This window comes from Coloeus monedula (assembly GCF_965178545.1).
Source record: "Coloeus monedula genome assembly, chromosome: 18".
NCBI classification, from domain to species: domain Eukaryota; kingdom Metazoa; phylum Chordata; class Aves; order Passeriformes; family Corvidae; genus Coloeus; species Coloeus monedula.
The window spans coordinates 711,633-730,442 of NC_138798.1; the positions used below are offsets into that span (position 1 = coordinate 711,633).

An 18,810-nucleotide genomic window follows, 5' to 3' on the forward strand; every position below is an offset into this window, starting at 1 on the left:
CACGAACTGATGCATTTTTTTCTCAGTCAGCCATACATTATCAAAACTTGCTGTCAAACTCAGCTATAATGGTGAAAAATAAAATAAAAGCACATATATTGCCCCAAAGAAGAAATTTGGAAAGACTTGCTTTTTGTAACTAGAAGCTCACAGAAAAATACCCAAACCTTTTCAAAATGCTGGGCTCCCTAAAAATGCTATGGGATGTTCCTACAGTTCCATCATCAAGATCAGATGGTTCTAAATATTTTTCCCTGTATAAACACTTGTCTGCTTTCAAGCGCATTGGTGAGTGGCTTGAACTATGTTGATTGATGGCCTCTTCTGATTTGTGAACAGGAGCTACAAATGGGATAAAAACCAAAGTCATTTCTAGCTTAAGAAATGCAGAAAATGTGTTGAAAACCCCAAACAATTTCTGCCACAGATTGTATAAATAACACTGTTGCTTAGCTGGAAATGTCCATCCACATGTGAACTTTACACGAGTAATTTTTATACTCTCACAGTTGGAAAAGACAGCAAGAGGAAAAACAGGAAAAAAGAACAATTTAAGAGAATGGGAGTCATAAATATTTCAGTTGTGTCCTTCATTGGTCTCTCGGGGGAGGAGGACCCAAACTTCAGCCTCTATTTTTCTGTGGGAGAAAATGATTCCTCTTTAAAAGGATCTTTGAGCCGTGGGTCCCCAGGTGTCCACCATCCTTTTGCTGAAATGACATTTACGTGGCAGATGGTACAAATAGCCTGGCACGCTTTGTAGTTGTTGGATCACTATAGAAATAAAATCTGCCAGATGGCTGGCATGTTTCTTGGCAGGAGTAGGGGGCCCCACTGACTGATGGGGGGAAGTAAAGCTGCCCAAAATGAAATAATAGCATCTGAATTTTCTTTGAAGTGCTTTTGAACCGCAGCTTACTCCACGTTGCGTTGGGTTCCTGCTGTCTAGGAAGCTGAGCCATCCCTGTGTCCACGTGTGCCACAGGGGTGCTGCTCATGCCTCTCCTGACAGGGTCACCCGTCCCTGCTGCCCCAGAACGGGACCTCCCCAGCAGCCAGAGAAGCCGGCTGAGTTCTCCCCAGGCTCTGTGCCAGTGGAGGGGATCTCATCTCCCATCCTCTGCTGTTCCCACCCAGGTTCCCACCCAGCAGGAAACTGTTGTACCACAGTGCTACAAGCCCCACAGGCAGCACATCGCTCTGGGTCTCTGCTACCTGGGCTTTCTCCAGAAGAAGCAAACATAAACACATTAAAATAAATGGATTCTTCCTTTTTCCTACCCCAGCTATATTGGTGCCCCAGTGTCTCCCTGTCTGCAGGGCTGCAGGGCAATACAGACTTGTTCTGGCTGCACTGGATGAAGGAAAACCTGGAACACTGGTCTGTGGATCAGGGAAAGACAGGAATTCCCAAGAGTGCAGCTTCAGCAAGGATTTGCTGTGGGGGACCTCTTTACCCTGCCTCAGGCTCCCCATCAGAAGAAGAAGCTTCATCAGAGCAATTGTTTAATATCTGCACAACTACTTGGAGTGTCCCACTGCCAGGCTTTGCTGGGAAGATGAGACTGAACAATTCTCAGTCTCACTGACTTGATCAGAGTTGTCAAAATAGTTCCCAAGTGAGTCTCCAAGTTCTGATTGCCTGCTGACCTTCATTACACCCATGCAACTCCTCCAAGGCAATCAACAGTTGAACATGTTCCTTCAGGAACATTCTGCTCCTCTTCAGTGCCATTTTACCTTCAATCAACTTATTTATTTGTTTAAACCAGCTGATGACCACTAATCTCCAAAATTCAAAATAAATGTTATAATGTCTCAAGTGAAAACCAACAAGAAAAACTAATCTCAGCCAGCAAGAATCTGGGCCAGGCGTGATACAGACATAACAGCAGAGTGATAAATTACAAATGATTTCTGCATCCCATGTGGGCCAATTCATCAGCAGGGCAACAGGTCAGTGCCAGGCTGACATCTGAGCACCACATGGCTGTAAGGTTTTCCAAGATGTTTATTTCATTCCTGAAGTAAACTTGCTGCAATTGCTGATCCCCTGCACCTCTGAAGGCACTAAACTGAGCTCATCAGCAGCATTGCTGGTGTCCTTCTTTCACGATCACCGTGGCTTCAGTGCCTTAAATCTCCTGCTGAAACGAATGTAAAATCTGGAGTGGTGTTCAACTACCTTTGTAATCCAAGCTCAGTTTTAACTAATTCACAGCATTCAAAGTTCTTCCCATCCTGGTGTAGAGCTCACAGATATCAGAGTGAAGCTTCATTTTGTCACATTTAAGTTAATAATCCAGAATTTAAAATTTTTCTTTGTGACTAGTCTCTTTCAATTTCTTTCTCTGAATATTGGAATAAAAATGATTTTTCATCTCAGCAGATTTCAGCCTTAGGAGATTTCTTCCAGCTGGCATACAGTAGAACAGTGACTGAATTAATCTAACCTGTTTTGAGTAAAGATCAAGAAGAAAAATGAAGAACTCACAGCTTGTTCCCAAGAATTTCTTGCATTTCTATTCTCCCTAGAAATTAGACCCACCTGACAGTGTGTGCCATAAATGCCTAACATTTCATCAGCATCCCTCATCTCAGTATTTCAAGTATTCAAGAGAAAGCACCAACAGATGCAAGAGATCCTACAGGTTTGTTCCTGTGAATGTCTCACTGAAACAAAATGAAATCCACGTGAGACACTGTAATGCCTCCCCAAGGCAGGTGCATAAATGGGTAACAGTTCTGCAGTGACAAAGAATATTGAGAATATAGCAGAGCATTTATGTACACAAGAAATGCACGAAATGTGTGCATGGGGAGAGAGATCTGCTGGATGTTGTGAAGATGGGAAAGGGAGCTGGAGCAGTGCCAGCAGGAAGGGAGGCACTGGGGCAGGTTCACAGGAGCTGCCAGGGTCTGGATGGTTGCTGTAGGTGGAAAAAGCCAGACTTAACCATGTGAAGGAACAAAGAGAAGGAGTTAAGCAAGAAGATTCTTGTTGGAATTTAGCATAGCTCCGGAAAAAAGTCACCATCCCTGACAAAGAGTTATCCAAGCTAAGATCTCTGGTCATTAGAAATGCCCACCACACCCATCCAGGTGGCAGGGTGGGTACTTCTGAGGAAGGCCATTTATTTTCAGTGTTTGTTGCTTAGGGACACCTCGGCTTTGTCTGAACTCTGTGAGGATTCCATGGTCTCTGGCTGGGAACAGAAAACTCTAAATAACTGCAAAGTCACATTAATGGAAAGCTTATGCCTTTTTTTTCCTTTTTTTTTCCTTTTTTTTTTTTTTTTTTTTTTTTTATTTTTTGAGCAGAAAGAAAATCAATGTGAAGAGGAGCTGAGAGAGTCAGAACACTCATCACCCTGAGCTGGTCTCAGGAGTTCACGGGTTTCCACACAAGGGTTCTCCCTGGGGATGTTCTCCCAGGACTGAAGCTGCTGCATATGTACTGCTCTGTATTTAAACTCTTTATCACTGTCAGTATCCCCCTTTTTTTTTCATACTTTTAATTGTTTTCCGTGCATCTGCCTGCCTTTCTGCAAGGGGTGGAAGAACTATGCACACCTGGTTTTACTGTTGCTCTGACTGCTGCATGAAAGGCCTCTTGCTACTCCCCTGAGAGCTGCATTTATCAGTACCATGGGGAGAAAGGGAAATTATGCTTTCCACAGGAGAGGTGTAAAACACCCAGAGAATTCCCATGAAAAATTAATTCTCTTTTTTTGGTACCAAAATACAGTGTTTGATGAAAAACTCTAGAGTTTTCAAGCAGTTAATTTCCAATAACTTGTTTCCATTTTTTATGAAAAGCAGAGCCATTTGTGTAAGAATCTAATTTTTTTTTTCCAGAATCTAGAGAAAATTAAACATTCTGTCAAAAACAGTGATCATACAAAAAAATTTGATCCATTTCAATGGCCACAGATGTATTACAGCTCTGTACACAGAACTGTTCAAATGTGGGCAATTGCACACTCCCAACCTCTTTGACTTGTCTCATATTATCTGTGCACTTCATCTATGAAAAGAAGATTAAAATACATGAAAGTTCAAGATCAAATATAACATCATTGCAACACTTTGTTAGAGCATTGACAACCTGGTGTTCCAAGGGGTGATTCAAAGGGACCCGTTGAACCTTGGCTCATGAATTTCTGAACATGGTGAACAAACACAAATATGTGCTTAAAATCCACAGCATTTTAACATTTACTTAAGAGGGTTCCAAGGACACCTGAGAGAAGTTTCCAGTTGTCACGTTGATTCAGCAGGCTTTGCTTAGCAAATGTTTTAGGAATTTGTAACTGAGCACAGCCTGCTTGTACAGCTCAAAGGCCGGGAAGTCAGCCTTTGCCTGACTCTTATCTTCACGCCAATTACACAATAAAGATAACAATTCTTTTCACTAGTTAAAAAAATTAGTACCACAAGGTAATCCTAAATGATCAGTTTAAAGGGTAGGTCTTGGACAAAGATTTGGAATGAGATTTTCCTTTTATCATAAAGGGGAAAACAGAGCTATGTAAAGCATTCTGCACAAAGCGTGGTGGATGTAAATGCATCAGACTAAAAATTTAAGGAGACAGAAAATATAAAAACTAGAACCGTTAAAGGACTGTGAGGAACTGGAAGGTCCATTCACATCCAGCCTTTCCTGGTTATGTATTCCAGACCTCTTAAGGAAAACTTGATTCCAAAGAATTCTATATGCAATACCTTTGATCTCTAATTACTAATATTGCATAATACTGAAACTTATTGCAGCATCCAATTAATCATCCCAATCCTAAATCTCTTTTGTTGAAAGCTAGTCCTTTCAGAACTATTCCCCAGTGGAGAATCAACCAATCTTTCAGTGGCATTTTGTTGGTGGCTGTCCTGTTTAATCCTGGATAATTCCCTGGATGCTGCTCTTTAAAACAGGGTTAATAGTAGCACATTTCTCCCAAGATACTTCTGTCTCACAAGATGGGAGCTCTTCGGGCAAAGCTGCATTTTATTATCAGCACGAAGAGTTCCTAGAAAAATTATGCTTGGAAACCGTTGGGGTCATTAGGTGCTTTACAGGTAATAAAGATAATAATGGATAGATAAAAACCGGATGACCTGAGGAAGCCAACCCCCACCTTCAAGTGGTCAGGCTGATACAAAGGGCTGGGGTATGAGTTAAGCTCTCTGGATAAGAGAACATCTTGTTCTCAAGTGTGACCCTGACTTCCACAGCAATACAGCCTCTACCCAGGGCTGCCAGGGGAGCAGCTGTACTCAAATGTTCCTGAACCAGTAACTCCTCATAGTAACCTGTCCTGGAGAAGGCACAGCCAGGCCGCAGTTCCCTGACACTGCAAGCTGCCCTCTGCACCTGCAGGAACCAGCTGCCCTCACCAGCCCCTGCAGCCCACCCTGCCACAGGTGCTTTCTTGGCAAAAGAAGCAGCCTGAAAGAAGAGCAAACCCATCATTCAAAGCAATTAACCAGAGCCAGAGGCATGGCCATGTATGTCTCCATGCCAAGAGAGCCAGCAAAGCCCTCCCAGCTGCATCACACCACGCTTGTTAGCAGCACACAGTGACAAAAGTGCCAGTGGGAATCCTACTGAAGCTCTCCTTCAGCTGTTAATTTATATTACAAGGATAATGTCTGTAGGAACCTGAGAATGTGCCAGAGAGCGTAAATTTGACAGACAATTTGTATATGTTTCTTTAAATGTATGGTTTGTAATTATTTATGTTACACATTCTTTCTTTATTGACTGAGGGTTGTTTGGAGCAGGGCTTCACCCCCATCTCCATTGGATCCTCCCTGATAGCAGCACACCTGGATAAAGGGGTAAAAACATTTTCCATGCTCGTGGCAGTGCTGTCTGCCGGATTGACAAGCTCCTGGATGGGGCTGACCTCTCCTGCTGCTGAGATTTGGAGAGGGAGTCCTTCAGCAGGAGCAGCCCTTCACCTGCCAGGAGCAGACACTGCTCTGTACCATGAAGAGAACATTGCTGCTGGGGAGAGCAGCACGATTGTCATCGAGTTTCATCTGAACCCCGTGTCAGGTATGAGCAACAAGCAAAGGTCCTGGGTGAACAGGGGAAGAGTCACGCTCCACTTGAAAAGACGTTTGCTTGCCAGCTCTTTGGACAAAGGGACTGAGCAGAGAGAAAACTCTACAGAAGGTGCTCACTCTCAACTCCAAATTCTCTTTCTCATGCTCCTTCTACACAAGCCCCTGCTTGGCAACAAGGGGAAGAAACAGCAGCAGGGAGGCACTTGGAAAGCTGGCAGAGATGAGGTCAGGGGCCAGCTGGCAGCAGGGCTTGCTTCTCATGGAGTTCAAACTCAGCTGCAAGTTACCAAAACCCTGAACAGCCACATCTCAGCTGCCTCCTTCTTGAAAATGAATTGCAAAAGTCAAGGTCACCTGTACAATATCCTCTAGTGCTTTTCCTGCCTACAACTTTAACAAACCATGCCAAAACTGTGAGAATAAGGTAAAGTCCAACCTAACACAGACATGTTCAATTTCAGTTCCCAAGAGTTTTAAAAAATAAATATAGTCAAGAAGTATTAAAATATCATCCCAGAAAGCAAGAAATAAATCCAAGTTGGGTATAAATGAGCCCAGTTTCAGACATTTAGGTGATGTGAGGGTGCAACTGACGTATTTATGCTTCATTTTTAACACACGGATTTACACCTTTGCTTAATCTCACCTTCAGAGGCACCACTTGCATCAGAATGGCAAAGTTGGTGAGGTGGTTGCAGAGACACACAGAGTAGTTGAGGTCCCCGCTCTCACGCACACAACCTTCATTAGACCAAATGCCGGTTCCATTGCTGCAAAGCACAAAAACCAGAACATAATCTCTGTCAAAAAGCATCTTCTGTAGGTTAATTTGACATGCATTGTACCATAAAGGAGATAAAAAGGTCTGGAAGCCATCTGAGGCTGGAGACCCCACAAACATTGCTAGTGTCTTCTCAATTCCACCATGAAAATAGTCAAGGAAAATATTCACTAGGACAAGGCACAGATCAGACCCCTCCATGAATGTCTCTAGAGACTTCTTCCCAGTTTTATAATCAATGAACAATAACTACACTCTTTCCTTACATTTTGCACCTCATTTATGGCATTTCACCCAGACCCAGATTTCTGTATTCTGAGAACTGTAGTATTAGACAAGTCAAGAATCTTGCAAAACCCCCAAAAATCAGTGTGTGTTCTGTGCTGCCTACCCTTACCCACAGTCACACTCATCCTGTCAAAGTAATTCAGGCTGATTGAGCACATATTCCAGTGGCCCATCGCTGTCAGATTTGTCACTTCACCCTCAGGTGTGGGTAAGGCTGGGCAGGGTGCGTGGTCTGGGCTCAGGGCTGTGCAGGATCCTCGTGCAGTCGCTTTTTTTGTGCAGATTTTTGAGCAGGGATCCTCATGAGTTTGTTTTTTCTTGGAGCCAGGGCAAGACAGAATTCTCTGTGCTCTCGCAGCCCTGGAGTGGGGACACAGGAGCCTCAGGCTCTTGTCTGAGGGGATCCATGGATTCAGGCACCACAGGTCACCCACCCCACTGTCTGACAGTAACTATTTATTGCTTTGGATGTTTTTCTGAGTCCTGCAGATAGGCTGAGTGATCTGTACTCTTCTCAGTGCCTGTTTTAAAGATAGGTATTACCTCGTACTTCTGCCCTTCAGGACCCCCTTGAGTTGTCAGAGAGAGTCTGTTGTAGGTCAGAAACCAAATTAACAACCATGCACTAGGGAATAAAACCATCCTGGCACAAATGAAGATGATTTGGAAGGACAGATTTTGTATTTAAGTTTGTATCCTTGCAAAGCCTCCAGGGCCCAAGCCCCAGTGGAGAGCAGTACAGGAACAATGCTGCAACCATATTAATTTGCTTCACTAAAATCTGCTTCTAATTTATTGTAATTTGTGGGTAACCATAACAACGAGTAACTGCCAACAGCTGGGACAGTTCAACACACTTGAAACAAAACTTCAATAAATCAACTACCGTGACCTTCCCAAGTGCATGATGTACAGGAGGGATCACAGCATCCCAGGCTGTTGCTACAGCAATTAGGCTTACACTGTTATGGCTCAAAAACTGTTAATCTCCACAAAATTAAAAATTAACTATTTGTATTCTTTCTCAATTAATTCAGTAAGAGCAACATGTTTCAAAAGAAAAAAAAAAAATTAAATGTATTCAGAGCTAAAAAATAAAATAAAAGAAAAAGCTACCGTTTTTCCATAGCTCTTACTTTCTGAGTGAAATTTTAGGTGATATTTATTTCTCTTTAATTCTAATTTGCATTCAGGGATAATATATTTATCCATTGCATGCATTAGCCAAAATTCATAGCTCTGAAATTCTGATCTCACATGATGCTGTGACACAGGCAGAGATCCAGTGAAAAGAATGGCTGTGCTGGAGCTTTGCCACCTTGAAACATCCAAGCACCTGCCCAGGTGGACACACTCATAAAACAAGATAAGCATGACTTGCATCAGTCTGCAACTTTGATGACAAAATATTTTCAGCTCCCAATTCCATACCTAAGCCAGGGTCTGTGAATAACAAGTCTCCTATCTATGGTAAGAAGAAACAATCAGATTGTGGTTTTTGTAAGCCAGTGGTTCCATTTCTTTAACTATTTCCATGAACAGAAGGAAGCAAGAAGAATGTGGGTACACAGCATCACAAAGTAAGTGTAATTTAATTAAACCGAGTTAAAGGATGTGGAATTATGCAACATACCTATAATCCAGAAATGCACAGTAGAGATGAACTCTGTTACTTTTATTTAGTGCTTGGCTGTATTGTCTGTGCGTCTGCAAGGAAAAAATATAAACCCTGAAGGAATGTTTAAAAAGGACTAAATTCCACTATTCAGCTATTTCAAATTCTCATTGCTACAATAATTTCAAGAGACTTATTCTAGATTAACACACAAGAACTGGCAGCAAAATTGTTCAGCCTTCATATCTTTAACACAAGCTCCAAACATGCAAAGCCTGGTATTCAGTCTTAATTTTACACACTGGGATTAACCTCGTACCACTCTGAGTGAGAAATCTGTGTCCCGTTTAAGTGAATAGCAAACCAGGGTCATTTATTGTGTATAAGCACAAATACATGGGTTAATTTTTACAGGATTGGGACATTATTCTTCAGCACATATTTGGCTTCTTTGGGTTTTGTTCATCGTTTGTTCTCACTGCGTAATAAAAATGTCACGTTTTACGATTAGTAACTCTGAAATATGTGCATTACAATGACCAACTCCCAGGCATTTTCTTTCCACAATAGCAATTATTTTAAAACATACATTCAAACTGAAAGAGCAATGCCATAATTCAAGATTTTATTTTAGCACACCTCAGCATTATAATGACATAATTTCTATCTTCCATAAACAGGTTTAGCAACTAACTCAATCTCTTTTACTCAAGAAGCTTTGAGATCCCATTTTCCACTCTGTTACATGAGCTTGATGACAAAATTATTCAAATTATATTGGAGTGAAGTAATAGTTTGTTACAGACAAAGTATGCAAACTAGAGGATTTCCAGTGTTTGTTCAACCCTTTCTAATACATAAATCCCTAAAGCCCACATTATGTGGACCTTACTTTATGGCAAGTTTTTAATTACAAGAGTCTTCAACACGAGAAAATCACTGGTGAATTAACAGGTCTGGGATTATTGCAACACAGTTCTGCTGCCAAGACGAAAGATAATCAAGTTTTGCTTTCCTTGTTTTAGGGGATGAAGTAAAAACCCCCACCACCTCCTCCTGCTGAAACTCAACCAAGTACAAGAAGTTCCTGATGCAATTTTCCTCCTCCTCTCCCACAAGCCCAGCGCAGAGTGTCAGGCACAAGGCAGCACAGTTCCCTCCTGGCTGGTGATAACAAAGCATTTCTGCCCAGCCCAGGGCATCCACACACCCCAAGTAGCTATGCTGCAGATAAGGACATTTTCTTCTTAAGTTACACCTCTGGATAACATAGATGGGGTTTTCTTATCTGCCTGAGCACATCCCTGGCCCAAATTTCTAGTTCCTTGCCTCACCCTGTTTTCCCCAAGCCTTTGTCATAGGAACAGATGATGCTGCAGGTCAGGAGCTTTGTGGAGAGCAAGGACTGTCACCCTTCCCCTCTGGCTCTGGGGACATCCTCAGCCCTTTTCCACGACGGCAGCAAAGCAAACACTGCACCCCACGCTCTCACAGTGCGCCACACTGGGAAGGGAGAACGGGACAGGTTCATGCCCCTCATCCTCAGGAAGCATCTCACTGACACAATCCCCAATCTGCTCGTGCCACTCTTTACTTGGAGCTTTGCTGGCAGAGTTCATCCACCAGCTCAAGGCCATGTACCACACTGTTTGCCAGTTGTGCTGTGTGATGTCATGTCCATCATCTCAATAGCTGTCCTGAAGTGAGCAAGTGGAAGAATCTACACTTGGCTTGTATTACAAATTATTTCACTTCTATGACAAACAGTGGCTAAAAAAAATAGAAAAGGAGAGAGAGAAAGATCTTCTGTTATAACAGCGAAGATAAAACAATAACTGCCATTTCTGATTTGTAAGATTTCTCTAGGTAAATCTGGATTCTTAACACACTGAATGGAAAGGGCACCTCAGGGTCAGGTTGAAAGAAGACATGGTACTGCGGTTGTGTATCTTTTACACAAATAAATCCCAGATGTATGTCTTGCCCTCAATTAAACTTTTCTGGCAAGGGACAAATCATTGTTTTTCTCCATCTTAACTCTAAACACAGATGTCACTCACTAGAAAATGAACTGCACCAGGTGAGGCCATACAGGCTCTGACCTGTCCAGAACTGTGGTGTACTCAGATGGAGAAAGAGTAAGTAAATAACAATAATGAAAAATAGATAGATTAAAGAATCTATCCTGATTTGCCTTCTTATTTCTCTTAAAGAATCTGTCCCATGTTTTATGACCCATGATACAGTCTCCACAAGGCTTTCCAGTGCCATTTATGATAACTGCACAAAATACTCATCTTCTCAGACTTCACTGAAGTTCTGCAGCAAAACTGTCATTAGAATCAAAAGCCCCCACCACATAAGAAACTGGCTACAGAGGAATAAACTCCCTCTGATCTTCAGCAGCTCTACTTCAAAGTACTCTCTAATCTATGAAAAAAGAACTGATTGTACCTCACTATCGCACTTCTTAAGTTAAACTGTGTGTGACATCTTATATGTGACTTGCATCCTGTAGAACTGAGGATATTGATTTAATGACATTGATAACAGAAAGCTTAAAATACAAGTAGGCTTTTACACTAAAAGATTAAGTCACTTGAGTGTTTATTAAAAGCCTGTGGAAGGACAGTTTATGAAGCTTTCAGGAGAGGGAAGGGAGCAGCACACTGAGTAATCCAGGATCTGTGCATGTGCTCTCCCTAATCTACATTCTTCATATCATTCCTTCAGCGTGGAGAGGGCTACATGCAGCTTCTCCAAAAAAGAATTACATTAAAAGAGGAAAGCAACCTCTTGGCACCAGAAACAGGGCAAAGTCAGTGCCTGTCTGATGGAGCCCGTACCTTGAGGAGGGAGGGGTTGGCCTCAGTGATCTTGAGGGTCTTTTCCAGCCTTAATAATTCTGTGATTGTCTGACTGCCTCTGTTTGCATCGCGGCTGTCCAGCATCCCTTACAGCGACCGCTTGCTCTCAGCAAATCAGTCAGCCAAGCAAAGCCCAGAAATGCAGAGGATCTTTACACAGGATGTGCATGGATGTGTGATGGGAACACGGTACTTGCTGGGAACCAGGCACAAGCCATGCTTGGTAGGGGAGGAGGCCAAAAAAGGGGGGTGTGGGCTGAAAGCACTGCTGGAAACCTTCAGGAAAACCTACTTGCAGGAAATGTCATGAACACAATTGCAGAAGAAAAACAGGCAGCCAGCTGCTGCTGGGAAGCCTTGCCAAGGAAGAGAAGCCAAGCAGAGGGTGGGGTGAACCTTTATGTGATTAGCTTGTGTCTCCTCTCCTCCCCTGGATTTAAAAAGCAAATATTTAGCTACACAGTGGTGGCCATCAAGAGTGGAGGGTGTGCACCTTCCTCCTGCAGTGTGAAGAAGGATAAACCTTTGGGCCATCTGTCACTGACCTAAACTCAGCAGCTCCAAGCCCAACGTGTTGGGCTTCCTCTCATCCAAAGCAGTTAACAATTTACCCCATGAAGTTCAATTTGGAATTCACTTGTCTCTGTTTGCAAAATACAGAATTTTGTCTAATTCAGAGATTTTAAAGCCTTGCTTACTCAGCCTCCAAAAATACCATGGATTATTTTGAAGATGGCAAGAAAAGGCACCGGACAAGCCTCTTCTCTGGATGTTTGTGTCTTTTGTGCCACTCACAGCCTCACTTCATATTCTTATGTGTGTGTGATTCAAAACAAATTTTGATTCTGGTTTACGGATTAAATTAGAGACTAAAATGATGCTTCTAATTTAAGGATTTCCTGTTCTCACAGTGACATCCTGACTGTCAGCATGACCTGTTCAGGGACACATGGTTTATTGACTTTCTGTTCCATCTATTTCTCCTAATTACCTAGAAGATTAAAACTTCAGGGTACATTCATCTACTTGGTTACCTGGAAAAAGACAGACAGAAAGAATAATCACCCATTTCTGTAGTGGCTGTATTGGCTGTTTTCTTCCAAGCTGTGAGAAAACTGTGCTGCAACAGATTTTGGGCTTAGATCAGCCAACTATTTTAATTTAGAGTCCATTTGACTGATTCACCCTAAGATGTAACTAGCATATGCAATGAAAAAAAATTTGCAAATTGCACAAAAAGGAATTTAGGTTATGAATAGGGAATTAGAGTGTGTTATGGATAAAAGCCAGACATTTAGTTGTTTCACTGTTGTGAACAGAGCTGTGCCAACACACACTTTCTGAAGCAATGAACACAACACTATGAGCTCCCAGGGCCAGCAGGAAAGTTTGCTGAATATATTTAGTAATGGGACAATCATACAGTTAAAAAAATTGCATGAAATCACAAAGGGTGGGAATTGGGACAGACAGCAACATAAAGCTAAAAAACAGTGAAATATCAGAGGTTATAAAGTTGTCTGAAATTAGAGAAGGTTGCCACATGGATTGGGATTGATTATTCCTTTGCCCGAGGCTAAAAATAGTTGACATATCAATTTCCTGCAAAAACAGTGTTAATCAAATGCTGCACCAACATCCTTCCCCAGTTCTCCGAGTTGTCTGTTTAACAGCTGCTGTATTGGGCAAGCAGTGTGAGAACAAAGAAAGTAATGAAAAGACCCATGAGCAACAGACTGAAAAATATCTTGGCTGCTCTACTAGATATCATTTCTACAAGAGAGAGAAAAAAGAAGGAGGGAATGGATGAGGAAATTGTCCTGGTGCTTTCTTTTTTCATTATTGCACATAGCAAAAAAAATTTAATACTTTCAAATCTACAGAGCATCAGAAGATCTTGCTATTTCTTCACTAGCAAGTCCACATCAATTTAAATAAAAATGCCATTCTCTTAACAGGGTCCCATCTTTTTTGCAGCACCGAACAAGGGGCTTCATGCAACAGCTGCCAAGACAGCATCTGAGCACTTGCAGATCTCAGTGTGGGCTGTCAGGCCCTGTGCATCTGTCACACGCTCACTTGTGATCTACAGAAGCTGCCCCTTGGTGCTTGTCTTGCTCAGCTTGTTTCTTTGGTCCAATTCGAGTCACCTGCCTACAGCACAGGTGAGCTGCACGCCACCTACAAAGGCAGTGACTGCCTGGGTGCAATGTCATGACAGTGTTAAAAGAGGAACAGCTCTTCTCTCTGGTTTGGGGTGCTCAATAGCACTAAAGTCAGTTCTTTCCAAACTGCTCAAGGAAAGCTGCAATTTTGGCTACAGAAACTGTCTGCAATCCTTGAGTCAAAATTATAAACTCCCTAAACACACATGCACATCTCCAAGCGTCTTTCCTTTAATTTTACAGATACAGAACTCCTACCATAACAGAGAAGTTCCACTCACAAAGATCCCTCTGGCACTTAGCACAGCATCAGTGGGTCAGTGCTGAGGCCTGAACAAGGATTTCTGAGCACAAAGAACCTTGCTCAGCCTCACTAACCACATATCCACCACGGGCTATGCTTTCACACATTCCTCAGTTCCAAAGATCTCAAATATCTAACACTTTATTTCTTCTTTTTTCCCTGCTCTTTGGCCTGGGTGCCTGTGGGCACAGTGGGTGTTTGTGGGTATTGGTGAACACTGGGCAGTGACGAGAAGTTGAAAGCCAAACTCTTTCAGTTTGAAAGCCAGAACTACTTAAGATGCAGCACTGCAGTGTAAACCCATGCCAAACTCCCTCTGCAATCTGGATTAATAACACTCACAATGCTGTTGTAAATCATGGTAATAAAGGAGAGCACAGAAAGGTTAAAAAAGAGCTACAGGAAGAAGCAGGTTCATTTTCATTGGAGATGCATGGGGCCGCCTTGAATGGAAGACGTGCACAAATAGAAACTGCAGGATAAGGACCTTCGAAATGCAATTTGGGAAGCAACTGGGTTACATCACTAAATATTTGATGTTTAAAAAGTTTAAATGCCAGTCAGTGAGGAGCAGAGCTCAGCACGGTGGCTTTACCTTGTGTAAGCACCAGCAGACACAGAACTGAACTGATAATCTGTATGGAAAGCTGACTTAATGCTTAAGTGAAAACATTCTTCACATTCCTTAAAGCACAGCTCGGTTCCAAAGAATGAAGAGGTGAAAATATTAATATTGTCCCTTGAGAAATAGCCTCATTCACCTAATTAGCAATATAGCAGTCAGTTTTGATATGTCTTTACAATTGAACAGTTATATCCATATGTAAGAAAAAAATTCTATATACACAGCCATCTAAACCTGTATCAAAGGATGGACTGAGGGCAGAGTTAAGCCAATGACACTGATGCAGGCTTGCCTCTTTAAGTTTTAGCAAGTCAGTCCAAATGGGAGAGCAAGAGAGCACCAGTTTCCTTCCTGTGTGTTACTGACAGAACTGTTCATGCAGAGCCAGAACCATCAAACTTGTTGGGATGCTCCACATTGCCTTTGGCTGGCTCAGGGCACAACCTCCAACCACACATTACATCTCCAAAATTAATGAACACAGTCTGGCTCCAAAGAGATCTAATTTAAACCAAGTAATTAAAAATGCAAGTTATTTCACTCAAGGTGCCCATGTGGAGGCAGTTACTCATGGCTTAAAAGACCTTATTCTGGTTTAATGGGATGCAAAGCCCTGCAGAGCTGCTCCTTTGCTTTTGCCTATGCCCACTCAGCTCAGAGCTCCAGAACATCTCACTGCATAGAAGAAGAAACCCAGTGCGATTGTCAGGGCTCAAAAAGAGTTTTTCAGACTGGCAAATAAACAAAAAAAGGAAATCTGGTTTTTTTCAATGGCAGATCCACTGAAGTGGAGATCACCAACTCCCATGGGCCATTCTCCCCGCACCAAGACCTCATTTTTGTCTTTTATGCTCTGATCTCTTTTAGGACATCTGAGTTAAATGGGCCAGACTGAAAGTAATCTTGGAGCACGGATGAAGCAAAGCTAAAAATCCCAAAGTACCTCCGTTTAGCCTGGTTCATCTGGGAGGTAATTTTGTGAGATATTTCTTGCCAAGGCTGGCCACTAGAGCAGCTGGTTGTGATGTTCATCCCCCTGGTGCAAGGCTGGGCTGCTTTATGATGCTTCTGCACTCCCAGGCTCCTTGAAAACACTGGTTTTAATGCAAGTAAAGTCAACCACTTATAAAGCTGTCTCTGCAAACCATCCACCAGCCCTGCAAAATTCTGGTCACACACACTGCTGGAAGCCTATGGGCTTTTTTTGATAGATGAATGAAATATCATTTCAGCTTTTCCCCACTCGCCTTACAAGCAGCATAATGCAATAGATTTTGTGATCATGCTGATACAAATCCGTGATAACTTTCCAAAACTGCTTAATGAAATAGACCATGGTGTCTTTTGTTAAGGTTTTTTGTTTTCTTTTCTTTGCCTTTTTCTGCTACTCCGCATTATTATATTAAAAATGTGTTGCTCTTCTAAAACAAGAAGCAGATTCTATGCACCCTTTCTTAATCTATTCCGCTTTTCTTAACTCATGTGAAAGTATTACCAAAGGAAAACAACTGGTCTGACTGATGCAGAAAAAGCTCTTTATAAAAGGACATGTTCTCTAATCCAACAGAACCATAATGAAAGAAGCAAATCTTCCTCTCCCCCCGCCCCCCATTCACCTGTAGTATTTTGACAAAGGCAGAAATATTTTCCTTTGCCATACAACTCTACAGGCCCAACAGAGTCTGTAACAGGAAACATTGTCGAGGTAATGACAGGAGCTGTGACAGGGACCAGAAGGCAGGCATTAAACAGAATCCCTTAAAGGGATGCACACAGGAGAATCACTTTTAAAAATACTTTTCCTATGAGGTAATATTTCCACAATTCTTAGTTTCCAAAACAGTGCCTGGACTTTTCCTCCTGATGGCTTTTTTTTTTTTCCTTTTTTAAGAAGAGAAACATTTGCATCAGACAAGAACCATTCAAGACACTCAGGAGTTGTGATTCACAGTCCCCACATTACTGAGGCAGAGAGGATTTAAATGAGGAAGAAGAAGCTGGGGCAGCTCAGCAGCAGCTGGACAGGAGCTGGGCACTGCCCCTGAGCCGCAGCACCCCTGGCAGGGCCCGACAGCGTTTGCTCCCACTGCCACAGCACAGACACCCAGATCCCAAACCACACATGCCTGGGTTGTTGATAACCAGATCTCACCAAGCTCAGGTGGAACTGAAACCCCATAAAACAGAGGTTTGCTACCTGCAAATAACAAGCTTCAGCAACAGCAAGAAGTTGTGCTGAATTCAAAAGCAGCACACAGCTTAAAAACCCAACAGCAGCGGCAAGTCTCACCGGCCCTTTTTGGTTTCAGTTGTACACGCTTCTTTGCCAAGCCAGAAATGAAATCTGAGTTAGCAAACATCTGTTTCCTACAAGAGCAAAAGTCGTAATTAAGAGGAATCAATCCATATTCACTCATATTTATAATGGAGAAGGCTTCAGAGAGCTTTTAGACAATTTTTCACACAACAGGCACAGAGTAGTTATCCCAAGATACACTCCCAAGTGAAGAAACCGTACGTACTACCTTTTCTAAACATGTTTTTTAAAAAGAACAAAGATGCCCTAATTTTCCTTCACAAAGACTGAACAAGATCTGAGCCCTTCTTTTTGAAGAGCACAAGGACTTTGACAGCCTGGAGCAGTGAAACATTAAAATTTCACTGACTCTGCATAATAACAACAGGAATAATGAACTGTTTACGGAATATTTGGGAATAATGCATTTATCCTCTTTATAAAACCTGCAATCCCCTGCCCTTCACCTCCAGGGACAAAGCTGGCTTCTGGGAACAGGTAACCTTGTGACTCAGGGAGCACAAGGTGTGTGACATGGCCAGAACCCCCCATGAGCCGGGAAGGGGACAGAGAACACGGCGGCAGCAGCGCTGCAGCGCGGGGCCGGGGCTGCTGCTGCGGGGCTGCGGGGCTGCGGGGCTGCAGGGATGCGGGGATGCAGGGATGCAGGGATGCAGGGATGCTGCTGCGGGGCTGCGGGGATGCAGGGATGCAGGGATGCAGGGATGCAGGGATGCTGCTGCGGGGATGCGGGGATGCTGCTGCGGGGATGCGGGGATGCTGCTGCGGGGATGCTGCTGCGGGGATGCGGGGCTGCTGCTGCGGGGCTGCGGGGATGCGGGGATGCAGGGATGCAGGGATGCAGGGATGCAGGGATGCAGGGATGCAGGGATGCAGGGATGCTGCTGCGGGGCTGCGGGGATGCAGGGATGCAGGGATGTGGGGATGCAGGGATGCAGGGATGCTGCTGCGGGGATGCGGGGATGCAGGGATGCAGGGATGTGGGGATGCAGGGATGCTGCTGCGGGGATGCAGGGATGCGGGGATGCGGGGATGCTGCTGCGGGGATGCGGGGATGTGGGGATGCAGGGATGCAGGGATGCAGGGATGCAGGGATGCTGCTGCGGGGATGCAGGGATGTGGGGATGCTGCTGCGGGGATGCTGCTGCGGGGATGCTGCTGCGGGGCTGCGGGGATGCGGGGATGCTCCCCGAGCCCCGCTGAAGCCCGGCCGAGGCACGGAGGCTTTGCCCGGGGCTCCAGCTGAGGCTCAGCCCTGTCTCCCACGGACTCGTGGCTTCAGCAGCCCCTGGTGAGCAGGAACAGAGGTAACAGCAAAGCAGCAAGAGCCGAGGGAGCACCCAAGGAATAAAGACTCCGCGGACAGGCACAAAATCCTTCTGCTCTGTGCGTGAGCACGGGAAGCACCGAAAGGGACCGTGGTGTAGGACAGAGATACACTGAGAGGAACTGGGCTGCACTCCTCAAGGAGAACACCAGCTCCTTCGGGTGTTGGAAGCCCCTTTGTCAGCTTCAGTCAGAGTTTGATCCGGTCTGCATTTCACGCTTCGAAAAAACCCAAGATTTTATAAGATATTCAGTTGGTTTGTCCTCATCCATCTGTAATTTCTTCCCAAACAAAGGACCGTGTTTTAAAGGGAGTCTTGAAGACATGATTTAATGAAAGCTTTAGAGGAGTTTTAATAGTTCACGTCAGAAACAGAGTACCAGGCTTAATGGTAAAAATATTTACCGCTCAGTACGTTTGTTACTCATATGTTGTTTTTAGGACTGGATTTA

At 43.6% G+C, this 18,810-nt stretch overlaps 1 protein-coding gene across 1 annotated transcript in view; it reads right to left on the reverse strand.

Moving 5' to 3' along the window:
• ADGRD1 (adhesion G protein-coupled receptor D1) overlaps positions 1 to 18,810 on the reverse strand; it is a gene marked incomplete at both ends in the record, with an annotated part of 134,989 nt that overhangs the window by 50,510 nt on the left and 65,669 nt on the right. Inside the window, 2 exons of the mRNA XM_082293662.1 lie at positions 6,716 to 6,839; positions 8,772 to 8,845. Coding sequence (XP_082149788.1) covers positions 6,716 to 6,839; positions 8,772 to 8,845 — 198 coding nt within the window. The remainder of the gene's footprint in view (positions 1 to 6,715; positions 6,840 to 8,771; positions 8,846 to 18,810) is intronic.